Source organism: Falco biarmicus, chromosome 3 (assembly GCF_023638135.1).
Source record: "Falco biarmicus isolate bFalBia1 chromosome 3, bFalBia1.pri, whole genome shotgun sequence".
Classification (NCBI taxonomy): Eukaryota; Metazoa; Chordata; class Aves; order Falconiformes; family Falconidae; genus Falco; species Falco biarmicus.
This window is the reverse complement of record NC_079290.1, coordinates 80,616,315-80,634,058: the sequence shown is the minus strand read 5'-3', so window position 1 is coordinate 80,634,058 and position 17,744 is coordinate 80,616,315. Positions and strand designations below refer to the sequence as shown.

Sequence of the window (17,744 nt, the reverse complement as noted above, 5' to 3'; positions counted from 1 at the left end):
CCATTACAGAGTAACAACTCTTCACCTCAAATGCCATTACCCATCCCCTCACCTACTTGTCTTGGTTGTGCACATTCCCCATGAAAGAAGCCAGCTGATTGGCAAAAGGGGAAGGCAAAATACATCTCGTTTTCTGCACTTTCACAAGATTAATGTGCCAGCTTGAAGCCACCTTTGAAAACTGTTCTGTCTCCTTACTCTCCAACATGCAGTATCAGCAACCCCTTTTATTAACAGAGCTTCTATGTTATCTTCTAAATAAATAATCAGATAAAACTTCCACCTAGCCCAGTCCTGCTGTTTCACTCCCTGACTTCACAGTATGGGACAGATAGGAGAGATGACGGTCTCTGTTTCACCAGTTTTACCTCACTATGTGTGCAGATAGGACATAGCTGTACAATTAAAAATCCACAGTCCAACCTCCTTGTTTCAGTAAATCCCCTGTTCCTGCAACAGACATTCCAGTTTCCTCTCTTTGCTTTTAGTCTGTGTTACTGATGGGGGATATACACTATGAATGTCAGACTTACAGGATTATGTTCCCCTAAGTGTCACTCTCCTGAGGAAACCTTTCAATACGCATCACAGTTATATTGGAAACTTGTTTTTCATCACCCTCTCATTAGGATATCTATTCTTCTCCCCCCCCCCCCCCCCTTTATTTACCATTGACATAAATGCTAAATCTATGTGACGTAAATGGTAAATGGTAAAAATTGTCATTTTATTCCCCTTTCCTTTCCCAACTGTATCTCTATGAACAGTAGTTTCAATTTAATAATCTTGCTCTCTGAACCCCGCCAGTGTTGAAATAATTTTTGCTGTTCTGCATTTAGCCACACATAAAATTGTCATGTCAATGTATGGAGATTGCTCCAGTCCCTGTGCCATAAACAGGACCTCTACAAGAGGACAAGCCCAGCATGACACATTTACAATGAAACCAAGCTACAGGAACAGGAGAATTAAATATTCAAACAAATATGAACTTTTTTTCTGACCAAATTTGAAAAGGTTAATAAAATTTCTTTGTTAGCTGGGATTCAGCTCCAATATTGTGCAGTATGCCGTCATTCAGAGGTACTGCCATCCCTCCAAACCACTCCACTGTACCCGCAGTGCCTTCAAGTCAAGTTTTAGAAGCAGCTGAGAAGACACTCTCTTAAAGATATTGTGAATTGCGAAGTTTTGATTTTAAAATACTACAGGAACTGTGGAGTATTTCAACAAAATTGGCTTAAGCACATGTCAATTAAAACAGAATTACATTTAGCATATTATACTGCATTTCTAAATGCTCACTAGCTTAATACTTAACAAATTATGTGGACTTGCCAGATAGGATTATCTGGTGAAAGTACAGAGGCAGGTTCACTTTCAGATATTAGTGAGTTTATCCTTACCTGTTTATTTTATTCCTTTTCCACATACTTTGGATACAAGTATTTTCTGTAGTTCCCTTATATTCTCCCGTCCTGCGAGCGAGAAATCACCAGAAGCAACTAAGGAATTTTAATCACAAGAAATTTCTACGGCTTTTCAAGTGACTATCTGGTCTTCATTGCTACTGTGCTTGTCCTGTACTTTTTCATTAACCATTAACCATGTGTAGCACTCCGTTCATCAGCTTTGTCAGTCATTCTTTCTTTCTCAACAAGGGGAAGAAAGAAAACTTGTGAACTTGTTCAGCGGCGATTCACAGGCATTGGGGACGGGAGCCACAGAGCCTCGAGTGAAAATACACCAGGTGCCAACGAGGGCTGGAGTAGGGAGAGGCAGCCGCCCCAGCAGATCCTGCCACTGCCGAGGTGAAGCCAGGGAATTACACTGATGAAAATGTCTATGCATCTGCAATGTGTGGCAGTTCACGCTGGAAAGTAAGGGGGACAATAACGGCCACAGCAAAACCAGACCCGCCAGGGCAGCCGCAGCCCTCGGCGCACCCAGGGGCCTGGCTGGCGGCAGCTCGCGGGGCCGGCTACCTCAGGGCCCGGCTACCTCAGGGGCTGGGGGAGGCTGGCTGCTACCCCGGCACTGCCGAGAGGTGAAACCTTCACGCCGACAACTCGGAGGCATGCTGCCCTTGGCGGGTGACGGGCGGGCCGGGCACCCCGATGCCTTCGGGGCCGGCCTCACCTCAGGCGGCACCGCCAGCAGTGTGCCGCCATTTGCAGCAAGTACCCCTCAGGAGGCTGGCGAACACCCGAGCTTCACACAGAGCTGTTTTAATTGCTGTTTTGTAGGACACAAGGTCCAGGCTGCAGCCGCCCTCGGTTGCCGCCATAAACCAAAGCAAATGCAGAGAAAAAAAACCCCTCGCCCGTTAGGGCCGGACCGCGAGAGCCCACCAGCGGGGCTCCATGGCGGGCTCACCCGCGGCCGCCCTCTGCCGGCCTGGCCGGGCCGCCGGAGGCCGTGCGGGGAGGGACGGGGGCGGCGCGGCCCGCCCTGCCTGCAGCTCTCCGGGGTGCGAAACCGCCTGCCCTCAGCTGCGGAATGAGGCGAAGTCCAGGCTGTGTTTCGATTGGCCGGCACTGATGTTACAGGCATATTTATCTCTTTATTTACTTATTTTTCCTTTCGGAAGGCTGATTTTTTGTTTGTCCTGACTCACTCGAGGATTTAAACCCGTCAGAAGCGGAGAGTGGGAATTAGCTAAGGGGGCTTTCATCATCGCAAGGTCCCGTCTGTGGGGGCTGTCCTTCCACAGGGTGGGTTCGGAGCCCCTCACAGGGCAGCAGCTGCCTGGCTGGCTCCAGCACCCAGCCGCCCTTTGGTGTGTGCTGCTGGAGGCCGTTCGGCAGCAGGCGCCTCGGAGAAGCAGCCGTGGTGAGCGCCCGCGTTTGCTCTTCCCATTCTCTCCCTGCCTGACCAGCAGTGGTGGCTGGGCAGAGCCTGGCAGGCCGCCCTGGTGCCCCTCGGGCCTGCTGTGCGGTGCCAGCACAGGCCTCTCCTGCGTGCTGCACCGCAGCTTTCACTGAGGAAAAGCACGGTGCTTCAGCCCTTGTATGGCCCTTTCTGTTCCTCAGCTCCTGCACAGGGGGAGGAAAAGTTGCATTTTACCTGGGAGAAGCCTTCACAGGACGCCCCTGTGCACCGCTGAACAAAAAAGCCTGGAGATACGCACACTTAGGCACAACTTCTAGGATGCCTGCTCCTGACTTGCAGACGAGCAGTACCTATTCCCAGTTGAGTGCTCATTTTAGAGGACGAGGCATGAGCTTGGCTCAATCCCTGTTATTCATCACCCTGTTTGGGGGCTGAATGAAGCCAGACACTACCCTTGTGCAGCTTCAGAGCCCTAACAGGCTCTGGTCTGCTGTAGCAGCTGAACCCGGCAGCCCCTGCACCCTCAGCAAACCCTCCTGGCAGCAGGCTGCAGGGGCAGGGGGGACAGCTGCCACGGGCCCTGGAGGCACTCCCTTCTGCGGTGGTAGGGAGCAAATTCAATGCTTATGTGGCCGTTTCTCTTAAGGGCAGCATTAATTCAGTCAAAGCAAGTCTGCAGTTGACAGTAACACAGGCTTTCTTGGTCTTCCCTCAGCTATTAGTACTACTTCCAGTTGTTTGTGTGTCAGCGGGCTCTCATGTGGATACATGTCCCACACTGGATCAAAAATATCTCTTGCCCTTGTCTAACACTTAGTAGTGGATGTGTAGGGAAGAAAGAGTACAAATACGGGCTGTCAGGAAATTATTCTTCCCCTAAAGACTGCTCCTGGCACTTGGTGACATGTGGCCCATGGATTTCAGAGTGAAAGATGGTATTTTTGTAGTTAACGTCCATCAGCTGAGTTTTCTCTATCATGATGTTTAAGCCCTTTGTGAACCCACGTGAACATTTGCCACCTGCTGCATTTTGTGGTGGAGAACATTCAAGCTTACATGAGCAGTCTATGAAGAAGTATTTCTGGTTATCCTGAACTGAGCCCCTGCACGCTTCAGGTAATGCTCTGTGACTTTTGTATTAGCAGAGACTGTAACTGAAGGTTTTCTGTTCTACTCAACTGCCTTTGGTTTTCTGTTAAGTCTGTTACACTACCTTCAGTCTCTGCTTTTTAGCTGGCTGAACTTTCTTACTGTATTTGATTATTCCTCTGACCATCCTGATTGCTCTTCCCTGTATCTCTTCCATTTCTACTGCATCCTAAGCCTCCTTTCCTGCTCCTGTCCTAGGAGTTCCTGCTCCCTTATCCTTTCAAGGACAGCAGCTTCTAGGATTGTTTGTGAAAGTGTGCATACAAGCAAGAGGATCCAAGACCTTCTCAGGCACATTCTTTTCTCTGAAGCACTCAGTTTTCTCAAGCAGGACAAGCGCTCGTTTCGGCAATTGTGAGTATTTTGAGCCAAGCTGTGTAAACTTTTGTCCTTGTTTAGCCAGATATTTTCACAAACCACATAGTCCTTAGTGAAAAACCAAATTAATTCTTCTACTCACTAGTTCTATAATTATCAGTTTGTTTTCTTCTATGACTAGCTGTGTTATGGGGTAATTTTTCAAGAAGCTCTAATCCTCACAGCTCACCTCATTTCTGTATTTGCTTTTGTCTTTGGACCCAATTCTGAAAGTACTACAGTAACCTGAAAACTAAGAGTTGGTAAGAGTCACACAGCGCACATTAGTATCTTGCAGAAATTCTGCAGCAAAAAAAGTATTATGGAAGTAATCAAATACTGAAAAGGTCTAACTAAATTAAAGTATTTAAAAATAGCGTATGCCTAGCCTTCTTTGTGAGGCAACAAAACTATACATTTTCAGTACTCAGCTTGGCCATTTGCTTTAACCATTGTCATCATTGTTGGCAGAACCGTACATCCTTTTACCTTCCTTTTCTCTTGATGGCAGTTGGACAGACTGTTTTGGAGGATGGGCTGGTTGTAGACGACCCCAGTTCTATAGCTGTTTCTCTGCTTGATGACCCAAAACGCCAATTCCTTACACCTCTACAGAATGTGTTTCAAAAGGCAAATAAAATGTAAGTCTTTACACAGAAGCACATTCACAGCTCTGAGGGAAGAGGAGGGAAAACTGATTTTAAGGGACTGGTGAGCAGCACTTTGGCATCACACCACCATCTTCTCTGTGTTCCTAGTCACACCCAAACCATCACTTGGACAATACTGCCCAAGAGTAATTCTTTTCTCCACTTCATTTCCCTCCCAGCCTAGCTTTTCTGAACTCTCTGAAGAGGTTTACTCTGACTGCGGCTGAGCTGACCTTCAGAGCCCATAAACCCAGGCTGCACTTTGACTCAGATCTGTCAGCTGTATTGATAATTTCATCTCCCTGTTCCCCTTCGTTGCCCCAGGATCTTGCAGCCAACAGATGGAAAACACCTCATTACAGCAAAGTATACAAACCTGGGTAACCAACAAGCGTGGTAAGACCCTGTTAATCACAGTTCAGTGTCTTGTGATGAACCAATCTTTCTTGCTAAAACATCTGCTAGTATCTGTGTAAAATGATGAGCAATTAGAGCAGAATGTCTTTGGGCTAAGAGCTTGCAATGTGAGTGTTACACAAACTAATTTATTCTGAAGTCTCAGATGTGACTAATTGCAATATCTAATGAAAATCATATAGCTCTTGGACATAGTTGTGGTTATATTAGGTTTTCAAATACCAATTAAATTGCTCCAAGTTGAGGAAGGAAGATGTAAGATTTAGGATGCAGAAGCAACCCAAATTAAAGCAATGTGGATGTTTCAAAGGAAGATACCTCTTTTCTCTGTCTGCTGATACTGCTACTGAAGTTTCCAAGACATTAGACAAACAATGCCTGAGACACAAAGCAATATACAAGCAGGAGATTAACAACCCAAATTAAAGCATCACTAAAACAGCAATAACATAAAGCCAAAGTCATCTGAAATTCAACTTACTTGAAAGGAAGTGGCTCATCTGGTGATGCATTTCTCATCTGGTTTTGCAGGTACAGGCTGAAGCAGCGATTTGGTGTTAAAATAAATCTAACTTTAGCACTCTGTGTATCAGGATAAAAGTGCTGCAGCCACATGCTGTAAAACACTAGTCTGACACAGATCTACTCATAGGTTCAAATGCATTTTAGCTGTTTTGCCAGCTGAACTTCATGCTGGAAGGCTTCACATGGGATCAGACACCTGATTATATCTGTTGTCCTGCAACTAATGTAAAAGCAGCACAAACCTATCAGGCAATTAAATCAAATCTGTACCACATAGCTGTTTCTGAGACAGACTGCTTTTGTATTGGTGATGTTTTGATAGCACAGGTACCTGCTGTTAATGTTTAGGGCCAGACTTTATTGGTATCATTTTGCACTTGCCACAGTTGTGGGCGGTTTGGACAAATATGCCAACAGGCTTACCTGCCACTGAACAGGCTTACCATCACCATTTTACTGTGGTGCCTTTTTTTTTTCATGCCATCTTCTTGTTTGCCTGTTCCAAATGTAGTAAATACAACATTACAATAAAGTAATGTGGGGTTTTGGGGTTGGTTTGCTTGTTTTTTACGGGTTTGTACTGAATTATAGAATAAATCTTGGGGATTCTGTTTTCCTCTTAACTCTTCTTAAAGGCTGTTTAATATATCCCACCCCAAATAACCCAGAATTAAAGCAAGAGATGCATGGTGTACCAATATATCCAAAAGACGACATTCATTCCAATGTAAAATGAATAGCATTGTATTAACGTTTATTTCTAATTACAAGAAACAGAATATCAGTCCCTTATTTGTACAAAAATACCTGAAAGATTACAATTAGGTTCACAAGCCAAAAAGCTATTTACAGTATGAAGCAAAGCATATTGAATAAAGGTTTTGTCTCTTAAGTTAATACCTTTTGCATTCCCTGAAACTTTAAACTTTATTCCATTTTACAGTCACTAAATCTTGCATTGTGACAATATAATTTACGATAAGCAAGTCTTGCCACTGGAAAGGTGCATTGATTGGTCAAACTGTCAGGTATTTAGTGCAGAAAAGATAAGACAAAACATCTAAACTGAGGCACGTGTTTCTTCAAGATTAATTAACAAATAAAAAGTTTTTTGTACTTTAACACCTATCGTAACATAACTTAACTAGTAACCTCATTACCAAAATGGTTTGGCATTTTCCTTCTCAACATATTCAAGATTGCTACATGAAGTATTTATTTAGAAAATAAAATCACAGGCAAAAAGATAAAAATTCAACAGGCTCCAAAACAACCCTGAGCATCCCCTTTACATTCATGTCATTTAAATACAAAAATAAGAGTCAAATGTCCTTCAGTCCTTGGTATTCTGAGCTGGCAGCCAGCTGAATCTGTTGGAAAACTAAGGTGGTATTGACTGTTTTCCAGCAGAAAGAAGACAAAGCAGTGATCTGCTTAAGTAAGATTGTTGCCACTTTGAAGGTGGTCACTTTCTCAAAACAGCTCACTTTAGCTGGGAAAAGTACAAAATACTAAGTCAACCATCTACATACAAAAATCATGATTCATAGTCAAACTTTTATTCTCAATTTAAATAAGATGCAAGGTTTTTTTTTTTATAAATATGAAACACTGCAAATACTATCTGCCTACTGGGAAAAATGCATGGTTGTCACTAAGCTATGTAAACAGAAAAACTTAAAACTACAGTATAAATGGTCTTATTAAACTGGTAATGTAGTCAATACAAGTATCTTTTTTCTCCTAATAGGGGCCAAATAGAAGCATGCAAAGTGAAGTCAGACTTAAGTTAGCTTAATTTCAAGGTTTTAAAATACATTGTCTAGAAAGCAGGAACACTCATTTCACTATGTACAATTAAAAAACAAAACAAAACAAAAAAGGCTTCTACTAAAAACAAAATCAAGTTTCTTCATTTTTAATATCTAGACATTAAATGGAAAAAAAATACTAAATGTGTTCTGTAAACTAAAATACAGTGTTTCTATACCATTGACATAGTTATAAGCTGATATGGACGACTCAGGCAGGTTATGGTTTGTCTTAAGCTATTCTCAACACTACATGAAGACCTAAAGGTATAGGATTGGTTTTCCTTCTTTACCCTTTCAGATGGCTAGAATTTCAAACCCAGTGGCAAATATTAGTAAGGATGAACTAGCCTGCGTAAATCATTTACCATCTTAAGAACGCTCCGTTCTGCACTACACTCTGCAAGTTCCCAGGGTGGAATACTTCTCGCTGTGGCTAACTGCATGAAGTACTGGGAAGTCAACTCCGTAACAGCTCCTGCACCGACTGTGCTGCTGGAAGAATGATACTTGCAACTGGAGGATCTTGGTGGGACTTGTCTAACTTTAATACTGATTCATCATCAGAAAGAGTTACTGTGTAAACATTAAATAACTGACTTAAACATTAACAATAAAGTAATTCTGATGACAAACCAGCACTGGAGCAGGACACATCCTTGTCTGCCATAGGTACTGGCGTGCTTTAGCATATATGACACAGGGATCACCAGTTACCTCGATGGATGGCATTGCCAGCAGCTAGCTCACAATGAAATGTGTTTCCATTCCCAGAATGTTCTTTCTCACTGTGTAAACTTTCATGGCCCAACAGAAAGCAGCAGGGGTACAGTTCTTTTTATGCCCTAATCCCCAGGAGAGCTTGGTGTCACTGTAGCTTTACTATATGGAAAGAGCTCTTTGAAACAGTCTGCAAATTCAAGGAGCTATAAAGCTAAAAACACTGGTTTTTCGTTTGTGGGGGTTTTTTTGTTTGTTTTTGTTTTTAAAATTATTTATTTTACTATTATTTTGTCATACTAAGACTACCCGCAGAAGAATCTTCTCACAAAAACCGGTGGTTTCAAATACAAGTGTAGTCATTCAGTCCTATTCTATTTAGTAACAGTAAGTTTCCTCAGGAAAACAGTCAAAAGGCTGTAAAAAACAAACCACCACTCCAATAATAAAAATTTGTGCATAGAATCTAATACAGTCTTTGCATGACTGGATGCCACTAATATGCCATCAACATACTACAGCCATAATGCTACAAGTCAACAGTTTTAGGAGTACGTATATGGTGGTATGTTCTTTTAGAATTGTATCCTCATTTCTTCTTCAAAGACATCTGCAGATCATCGAACCTCAGGTCTCCAGAGAAGTTTTGAGACACACGCTCGCACACACACACACACTTCTTGATTTTCTTCTAGATCCTTTTAGGCTGAAGCATTCCATACATTTTAGGGTGCAGATTAATACCCAACTCCTGCATGAATTTTAAAAGCCACATCAGCTCCTAATATAGGCTGCATACAATATCCGAAACAAAGTAGGAGTGCAAAAAAAGTGATCAATACAAAAAGTAAACACACTAGTCTTAATTGTCAAGATTATTCCAGGGCAAGAGTTCTTTTCAAAGATTTCTCTTCACACTTGTTTCTGTTAAGTGGCCCAGCCAAGATAGTTTCCAGTTTTGTTTCAAATTTACTCATTGTTTTACATACCCTCCCCCCATTTTTGGGATGCTGGGACACTCAGCAGCAATCACTCTTAGGTGTTAGACAAACCAGCAATCTTGGTCTGTTGGCACCTGTCGAATCCATCCCTTTCAGAGTCCCAAGGTGCATAATATTTTTATTTATTTTTACCAACTTACAAATCTGCCAATTCCCCAGTGTCAACGTTCTCTTACAATTACTCTCCTAGCAAATCCAGTCTTCAGTGAGAGTCGGATTTGAGGTCATAAGGCCACTCGGATGCAGTGGTGTTTGAGTTTGCAGGGCAAGACTCCTTTGTTTAGTTGATAGAATTCAACAAGCTGGATTAGATCACTGAATTTGGTGTTCCCATCATCCAGGCTGAAAAATATCTGTCCATCATCTTCACACTGGGGAAACAAAACATCCTTTTCAAATTAGACTGCACATGAAGAGATGCAAGTGTGGCAAAACATAGAAGAGTACCAGCGTGTGACTTAAGATAAATGATGGGCACTGCCCAAACAGCCTAGTGCCCAAAGATCTTCATGAAACCACGCACAGCCCTAGAAAAATACCATGTTAACCCAACATTCCTTTATGAAAGTGAAAGCTCATGGGCAGAGTAATTGAAAGTTGTAGACACAGCACCGGTCTTCATGACATAAAACAAAAATGCCCCAAATATATCTGTTAGCTAGTTGTAAAATTGGCAGGCAAAGCAATGGAAAAGAGGGTTTGGACCAATAAAGAGGTCTGCACGATCTTAAATTTCTAATGCTCTTTTTGATCAAGACAGAAATCAAATAGGTTCTCGACATTTCAGTGTAACGCTATTTTAAGCTCCATGTTATTGGATAACCTCCAGAATAAAGCTTTTTAAAGTTTCCCTGTTATTCTACATTTGCCTAAGTGATAGGGAGACAACTGCTGCTGTTGTTGCTGTGAATCCCAGAGAACAAGTTCTGTGCATTACTTCTATGCCTAAGTGACTTACACTGGTTTTCCAGGCAATGTTAACAAAGAATTTTAATCAGGCATTTGACAATTCTAAAGAATACTTGCTAATACACTTGCTAATGGAAACATCCCTGTTAATGACATCAGTAATTAGTAAGAGATCTCTTCAGATGCTGGCAAAGCTTTAGGATTTAAAATTTCTTTTTTTTGTGACCAGTATCAAAAAATAATCTTCTTACCGGCAAGATTTGAAAATGCTTTATTTTCTGATGATGGCACAGCGTAAGTACAAATGCCTTTGGATTGCTTTGGCTGTCCCGGAGAAGAAATAGTCTAGGAGAGAGCATTTTTAAGTACACATTGAATACCACAATCCGTTTCTTCATAAATAATCAGAGCTATTCAGTCATTTTGTGCTATTGCCAAACTCTTATTTAGTCTCATTAACAGGTGGTTCCATAACTGGCAATTCACTTTCAGTTTTTATGCCATGGCTATGCAACACTAATAGATGAAGAAATAAGAAGGAAAAGACGTATGACGGTAGTTCTTCACCTGTGAATGTATGCATCAGGATTTTTTTAAGGGTGTCTCTAACGGATCCCTCCATTACTGATAGGTAATTTCATGAGGAAAATGTTCTTATTGAACTCCAAAGCAAATCTGGATTTCTGTAGATGGGTAATACATGAGGATCTGTTCCCACTCTCCAGTATCTTACATCAGTTTACAGAAATCCAGTGTTGGCAAAATTAAATTTCAGTTAAATGGCTGCAATTGCCCCAAACCAGCTCAATACTTTCTTCAAACAACTTACCAGTTAAGTAGCATCCACATCATCAAGATGGGGAAAACACACTGATTTTTCCTCTATAACAGTCACAGTACTTTTCCCTTGAGCATCATTGGAAAAGAATATACTTTTAGGAGTATAGCTAGCAACATCATATGCTATGTAACTGTCACTTTAAAGTTGACGCACAAAACTGAAGTCCTAACTCAAATGGTTACACACATACTTGGAAGAGGAGAAGAAAATCTCATTGGAAATGTTTCCTCCACTTGACATTTATGAACTAAGGAAGGAGAACCTCTCCATGACACAGCAAACAAGAATATACCTTTGGCATAAGGCTCACAGTGCTAATCACTAGTGGATTCGTGAGATGGCCAAGCACAGTACTGGGGCAGGCCTCAAGCCCTCTTAATTGCTAACCACTACGCCAGGAACACACTCTTCCAAGGCTGAGTTGCAAGAACTGCTCGTAGTCTTATGAACCCAAAAGAACTTACTCCAGCTCCTCAGAACTGATTGAGAAATGTCACTACCGCAAAAATGCACCATCATAACCAGAGTCAGTCCAATACTCAGAGACAGGCATGTCTTGCCACCACCGGAAACCATGCATGGTATTTCAACATTCTTTTTAGTCCTAGCAAAACCAGATGTGTGGAAAAGGGACCAAAGACTTTAGACATTCAGATCCATCTCAGCGAGAAAGACCTTAACTGCCGTGTGGTTACTGCTGTTCATGCAGTTATCTCTAAATTATCTTTCATCCCATTTCAGATAATGCACGGTATCATAAGCTGGTGGCACAAAGAAAGCTCAGCACAACTGATCCTGCTCACTCAACTTCTGGCAAGCAACAGGGTGTCCACACAGACAGATGCATCCTCAACAGTATTTTCCAGAAACAGTCAAATGATAGCAGTATCAGCTGCACATACACATTGCTGAACAACTTACATGACTCGTTGAGAAGACTGTTAACTTTCTACTTTCTTTTGTTCAAGAACACACAGAGCAGGAAAACACAAGCAAGACTTTTCTGTCCTGAAAACCACGATCCTTAGATGTCAGAGCACATCCGTAACATGGTTATTTTGCCACTGCTGACTGACCTTGCTACAGCCAAACCAACCAATCTTCACCTTCCACAGTAAGTAAACTCACTAGGCACAAATTTAACAATGTCTCAAAGGCATTAACACATTTATGAAAAGCCCGAGAAGGACAGGCCACTGGATTCCTAAGGCAACAGAAGTCAAAAAAGCCTAGAGATTGTAAAGATCTGCAGTGTGAGAGAAGCAGAAACCCAACAAGTCAGCAGTGCTCCTTTGCTTTCTCAGCCTCTCTTCTCTGTTTGACCTGCTAAGCTAAACCCCCAAAGCCTTAGTCCAGCAAAAAACCCAAAACGACAAAAACCCCATGCTTGATGAATATGTACAAGCACTAGCCATTTCTATTTCTCTAATGTATAACTAACTACCTCTGTTGGAAAAAGAAAAAAGTTTAAGTGTGTTCTTAACATTTTATTTTTCAAATTAAGAGTTAAACCCCACTCCTACAAACACATACCCTGACTTTTTGAAATCCAGGCAGGCTATAATGGGACTACTCAAGAATCGGGTTACTCAGAAGTGTTCAGGAACCTGTAAACCCTTGGAGCAGCAATTCTGCTCTTGTCTGTAACGCTTATCATCAGATCATAAATAGTAAGCAACAGGAATACTTACCCATCTACAAGCCCTTGCTGCTTAATAATCCTGTGAGATTCTTCTCTAGAGATTCTGCCGTGAAACCAGTGCTGTGTCCTATGAATAACTGAAGGCGAGAGTGAAAATAGGGAAAGAGAGGATGGTTAAAAACAGTGAAATATGCAACATTTTTTTCCACACACTAATTATTTAAACATTTTAAAAGTGGGTATAGTTTTGTTACAGAATATCAAATATCTTTCATGAATCAATATAAGAAATGAAACAATATGAAAAACAGGACCAGCTGTTGCATCTAGCTAATATACCAAGTAGACAGGCAATACCTCCATGTATTTTCTGATTTGCAGATATACAATTAGGTTAACAAGAGAAATCTCTTATAGTACTGCCTTTTCATAGCTTTTTGAAAATGTTGGGACTAAACCGTTCTTGGAATACAATGTATATGCTAACGAGTCAGAACCAAGTCCCTTTAACTCTCAAATAATGAAAAGCACTTTAGCTTGTACTTTCAAGGGTGGAGTTACCCCCAAATATTTTTACTTATTGTTTTACTGTTTTTCAAATGGTGTTTTTAAATTCTGTTCAACAGAATAAAAACAGAAACAGGGAATAGTTGTGTTTCCTCTAAGTAGTCCAGGATATGAATACGCAATTTCCTATTATTTTAATAAACTTAAAATCTCAAAGAGATGTTCAGGACTCACAGGCATCCATATTTTACATTATTCAGTTGTTATGGAATGAATGCTATTTTAAAGACTTTTAGGAGATTTTTTTTTTTTTTTTAAGTCCTTAAAGATTAACAGATCACTCACTGAGTTTCCTCATCTAAAATGAAAAAAAATACTTCTGGATTGTTTTCAATGGATACATTTATGGAGTCTGGTTTTATAAAATCTGAGTTTCAATAGATTAATACTGAAGAAAAGTTTGAGCATGTCGTCAAAGGAAAAGAAGTTTCTACTATGTCTGTATGGGCAAGCATGTGAATGACACAGAAGCTGCTAATAAACATAAACATTGTATTTAACATTGAGGCATTAATACTACACGACTGCACTCTGTCTCTGTATGAAACGTAACTTTTATTTACCCACAGAGGCCTCTGATACTATGCTTACAAACCAGCAGAATTTACCTGTACTCAGTGTGGAAGGATGGAGTGGACTTTGGCTACCCAAGATGTTCATTCTTGTGCTACGTTTCTACAGAGAAAATGAATTACCGTTAAATCCACACTAAGGCCTCAACAGAAGAGAATCAGTGCACATGCAATACAGATTTAATTTACAGGAAACTGGGGGCTGGGCAAGTTTAATGCAAGGATGAGAAAAAGAAATGCAACTTTGAAGGGGGCTAATCTACAAGCAGCAGCTCATTTCAGTTGGCCACAAGCCAGATGTTAATGATGAAAGCTCAGTATCTAAAAAAAAAAAAAAAAAGGAAAAAAAAAGAAAAAAAAAAGAAAAAAAAATGACAGAAAAAAGAAAAGTCTGATATGTTTCTGCTCAGGCAAAACACCAGGCACTCAGTAAATCAAGCAGTATTTCCCTCCCGTACATAAAGCACCAGCTAATGCTTCAGTAATGACTCCTAGTCCCTAAGAGACGAGCATGTGGGAAAACTTGTACTGCAGCTGTCTGTCCACAAGACACTATAAACAAGTTACATCAGTTTTCATTGCAAGAGGTCCTGCCTCTTGTATATTCTGCAATTAAACTTACTGGGAGCAAGCCATTAGTCAGAGCCCCAGCCTCTTCCATGTGGGGAAGCATTTAATTTGACATATTCCTCCTCAGAGACTGGTTTTGCAAACTGGCAGTAAAGTTCTGGTGGGTCTGCTTTCCCCCTCAACTTTCCTCTGGACACTAGGGGGACAGAGAAGCAGTGGTAGAAGGTTGTTGTGAATGTGACAGTTTTGCTAAAGATGGATATTGACTTTCAGATCTGCATGCTTGCAGTGTGATTGCTTCAGGTCGGAGCTAAGCTATACTGTGACCAGCACTGCACTAACATCATAGCACACTCTGTGTTTTGGCTCTCAACAGACACTTACTAATTACAAAAATAGAAAAGAAGAGAAGATAGCTACCCTCCAAGCATGTCCTTCTTCCAAGGCAGCACTCTGTGCTTCAGCAGGATTTTCAATAACTCTTCCTATTTGCCCCGAAAAATCCATTGCTACTAGTGAGTTTTCAGATACACTTCTCTGAAAAGGAATTTTCACTTGTTTCAAAAAACGGAAAGAAAAAACCAGCTTGAGAGTTTAATTTCAAAATGTTTTGGTTTTAGAAAACTGTCCAAAGTTATCCTTCAACAGCACAGAAAATACAGCTCTTTTTTCCCCCCTTCCAAAAGATTCACAGACACAAAAATAGATGGCTTTACTTTTTAGACCTTAGGGGAGGGAGAGGATTCAAAGGCTGAGAATAAAATCTTGTATCGCTCAGGTTGCCCACTTGCCCTATTACTACACTCCAGTCATTTTCAGGGCCAGTTGGGATCCAAATATAGGATCTTCACTTTTAGATAGCTAACATTCAGCTCTTGGCCCAACATATTTTAGGAAATTTACGTGTTAGTTTTGCCAGACCTAAGCTGGCTTCTGCAGAGACAGCCAGATGTCTCTGTACTGTACATCTCAAAGTGCCTGACGTATCCAAGATTTTTCAATCATGTGGATCATGTAAGCCTAAGATAATGGAGAGCCAACCATGTAAACTGTACTCATGTGAAACATGAACTTGACATTGATTTGCTACACAATGCTGAATTTATGTTTCTTAGCATAAATTTTTCCACTTTTAAAATGCAAAAGCAAACATATCTTTTCCAACATCATACATTAATGAGGTAAAGTTCATTACTTACTACTGGTGTGGAAAAGTGTGGAAGCATGGCTTTTCTCTGCTGGGGAATTCTGTAATTCTGATACAGTAGCATTCCATACTGCCAACAGAAATGCAAGGCCGTTATTCAAATATATACCCTAGGAAAAAAACTGTAGTAATTTCATAATACCATTTACAGTGGAGCAAAGTGCCACCAGCTTATTATTTTCATGATCAGAAGCTGTCCCAAAGCAATTTGCATTGAGTAATAGTGATTGGCAGGTGGCAATCAAGCAGTATATATGCACAGGTTTTATTTAAAAAGCAACACTTTTACAAGCCTGAGTGAAATACACAAGTACTTTCTGTCACTCTCAACTACCACCACGTTTTCCTTGTAGAATACGAGCTTTCACTCGCGGTCAGAACACAATTAACTCCCCCTCTTTTTACCCTCTAGTAATGTGAACCTAAAAAAAAAATCTGCTTAAGACATTCAAACTCAGTTTTCACAATGATAAAGAATAAGAACCTTTCTAATACACTAGCTCTTTTAATAAATTTCAGCAGGAAGTAACACTTCTGGTACTTTTCTCATCCTTACAAAAATAAGGTGATTGAATTCCAGTCATGCTCCTTGTTGAACATGATAAATTTTAGCAACACTAGTAGCTAGGATGGTAGGAAAACACCTACTCAGTGCCTTCCCTAGAGGCACAGTGCTGAAGTATAGCAACACTGGTTACTGAATGTTCTATTTGAAACGGTATATATAATTTTGTAAACAGGGCAATATAGGAATATGGAAAGCTAAATCAGTAGGTAAATAAAAAAGAGGCTCATGGCCACAGCCCAGGGGCACAGCCTTAATTTTCCCTGACTATACACTTTCAATCACCTTTCAGTATTCTTTAAAAACAATCCCTTTTCTTCCCCTAGTGTTAACTGCCTAAGGGTGAATGTTACATGCCAGTATACAGAAATCACTGCCATGCAGTACTGTTCCTGCCACAGGTTGCACTGCGAAGAAAGATTCCTCTGAACGGTCACAGCAAGATGCATGTCTGCGTATTTGATAAGAACAGCTAATTCTGTACAGCGTAAAGGCTTTTCCTTGCCATTCAGAAACATTAGTGCCTCGACCAGTGTAACTGATTTCTTCAGAACAAGTGGTATCTTCAAGGCACAATTCACTACAATTACCTGATCCTCTGTTTGAGCACTTTCCCCACAATGCAAAATTCTGTGTAAACAGGGAAAGTAAAGGACAGCTGAGAAGAAACACTTTGACTTGCCTGGGGACTAAGACTCTTTACCATAATTGTTAATGTATCAAGTCAAGTCAAGTAACTGGAGAACAGATTATGATAGTCAACAGGTATCAGCTCCACAGAAATCAAATACGCATCTTGTAACCGGAATTGCTTTTTACATCCTGGCCCATACTACGGCTAGTGCACCTGCTTTTGTAACAGCTTAAATTAGGAACTTCTGTATTGCAACACAGCATCTCTTACAATTAACAAAATAACAAATGAGATAATATTTGGAGAGCATTCAAAGAGATGTACTCTGGTTTGGAAGGTGACCACTTAATGTAGATGGAGAACAGACACTGCGATTTCATACCCGCAGGTCTAGGAGTCTGATTTGCTTTCCCTATGCTTACAGGGTTTTGCATGATGGACAGTCTGCACGGGGAGAGAAACGGGTAATTGTAGCAAACATTTGTCATGTCTTATGTCTTAATGATAAACAAATGAGATAAACTGTTTTGAAAGGGAGGGGAGGAATAAACAACGCTCATGCAGCGATGTGAACCTCTGTGGGTTCTCCTAGTCAATGCCACACATGGACCAGGAAGCCGTAAAACCTCATACTCTTTTTCTGATGCACCCGCTCCCTTTCAGCTCCTTGGACACACGCTGTAGGAATGCATCTTCTTCCACAGGTGAGTGTGAAACACTAGTGGGGAAAAGGGCATTTTGCCAGAGAGGGGTGTGAAGGCTTTGCTGATGCAGG

The 17,744-nt window shown here is 41.1% G+C and overlaps 3 protein-coding genes across 7 annotated transcripts in view; 1 reads left to right on the top strand and 2 right to left on the bottom strand.

Annotated features, from left to right (window-relative positions):
- DDC (dopa decarboxylase) overlaps positions 1 to 1,587 on the bottom strand; it is a 76,933-nt gene extending 75,346 nt beyond the window's left edge. Inside the window, exon 1 of the mRNA XM_056331924.1 lies at positions 1,407 to 1,587. The gene's annotated coding sequence lies outside the window, so the exon portion shown is untranslated. The remainder of the gene's footprint in view (positions 1 to 1,406) is intronic.
- LOC130145934 (uncharacterized) lies at positions 1,068 to 6,575 on the top strand. The gene is made up of 5 exons (XM_056331499.1): positions 1,068 to 1,083; positions 1,662 to 1,811; positions 4,180 to 4,335; positions 4,850 to 4,979; positions 5,168 to 6,575. The coding sequence occupies exons 1-5, from the start codon at positions 1,068 to 1,070 to the stop codon at positions 5,370 to 5,372; spliced, it is 657 nt and encodes a 218-aa protein (XP_056187474.1). The 3' UTR covers positions 5,373 to 6,575.
- Positions 6,576 to 6,658: 83 nt separating this feature from the next.
- Positions 6,659 to 17,744, bottom strand: part of GRB10 (growth factor receptor bound protein 10) — a 149,711-nt gene continuing 138,625 nt past the window's right edge. For 4 of the 5 annotated variants that reach the window (XM_056330146.1, XM_056330143.1, XM_056330145.1 and 1 more), the window contains exons 12-17: positions 15,763 to 15,840; positions 14,984 to 15,100; positions 14,030 to 14,096; positions 12,904 to 12,991; positions 10,623 to 10,716; positions 6,659 to 9,833 (exon numbers count right to left, since the gene is read on the bottom strand). In XM_056330146.1, the coding sequence (XP_056186121.1) occupies positions 9,687 to 9,833; positions 10,623 to 10,716; positions 12,904 to 12,991; positions 14,030 to 14,096; positions 14,984 to 15,100; positions 15,763 to 15,840 (591 nt within the window). In that variant the 3' untranslated portion in view covers positions 6,659 to 9,686. Of the gene's footprint in view, positions 9,834 to 10,622; positions 10,717 to 12,903; positions 12,992 to 14,029; positions 14,097 to 14,615; positions 14,760 to 14,983; positions 15,101 to 15,762; positions 15,841 to 17,744 lie in introns of those variants that run through there. The other variant, XR_008820535.1, reaches the window with a different exon arrangement.

Excerpts from the sequence above, each read along its gene's own strand:
- LOC130145934 (XM_056331499.1), top strand. Across the intron at positions 1,812-4,179 it reads CAGATCCTGCCACTGCCGAG|GAGTTCCTGCTCCCTTATCC; the intron begins GTGAAGCCAGGG and ends CTCCTGTCCTAG. Across the intron at positions 4,980-5,167 it reads TTTCAAAAGGCAAATAAAAT|CCTAGCTTTTCTGAACTCTC; the intron begins GTAAGTCTTTAC and ends TTTCCCTCCCAG.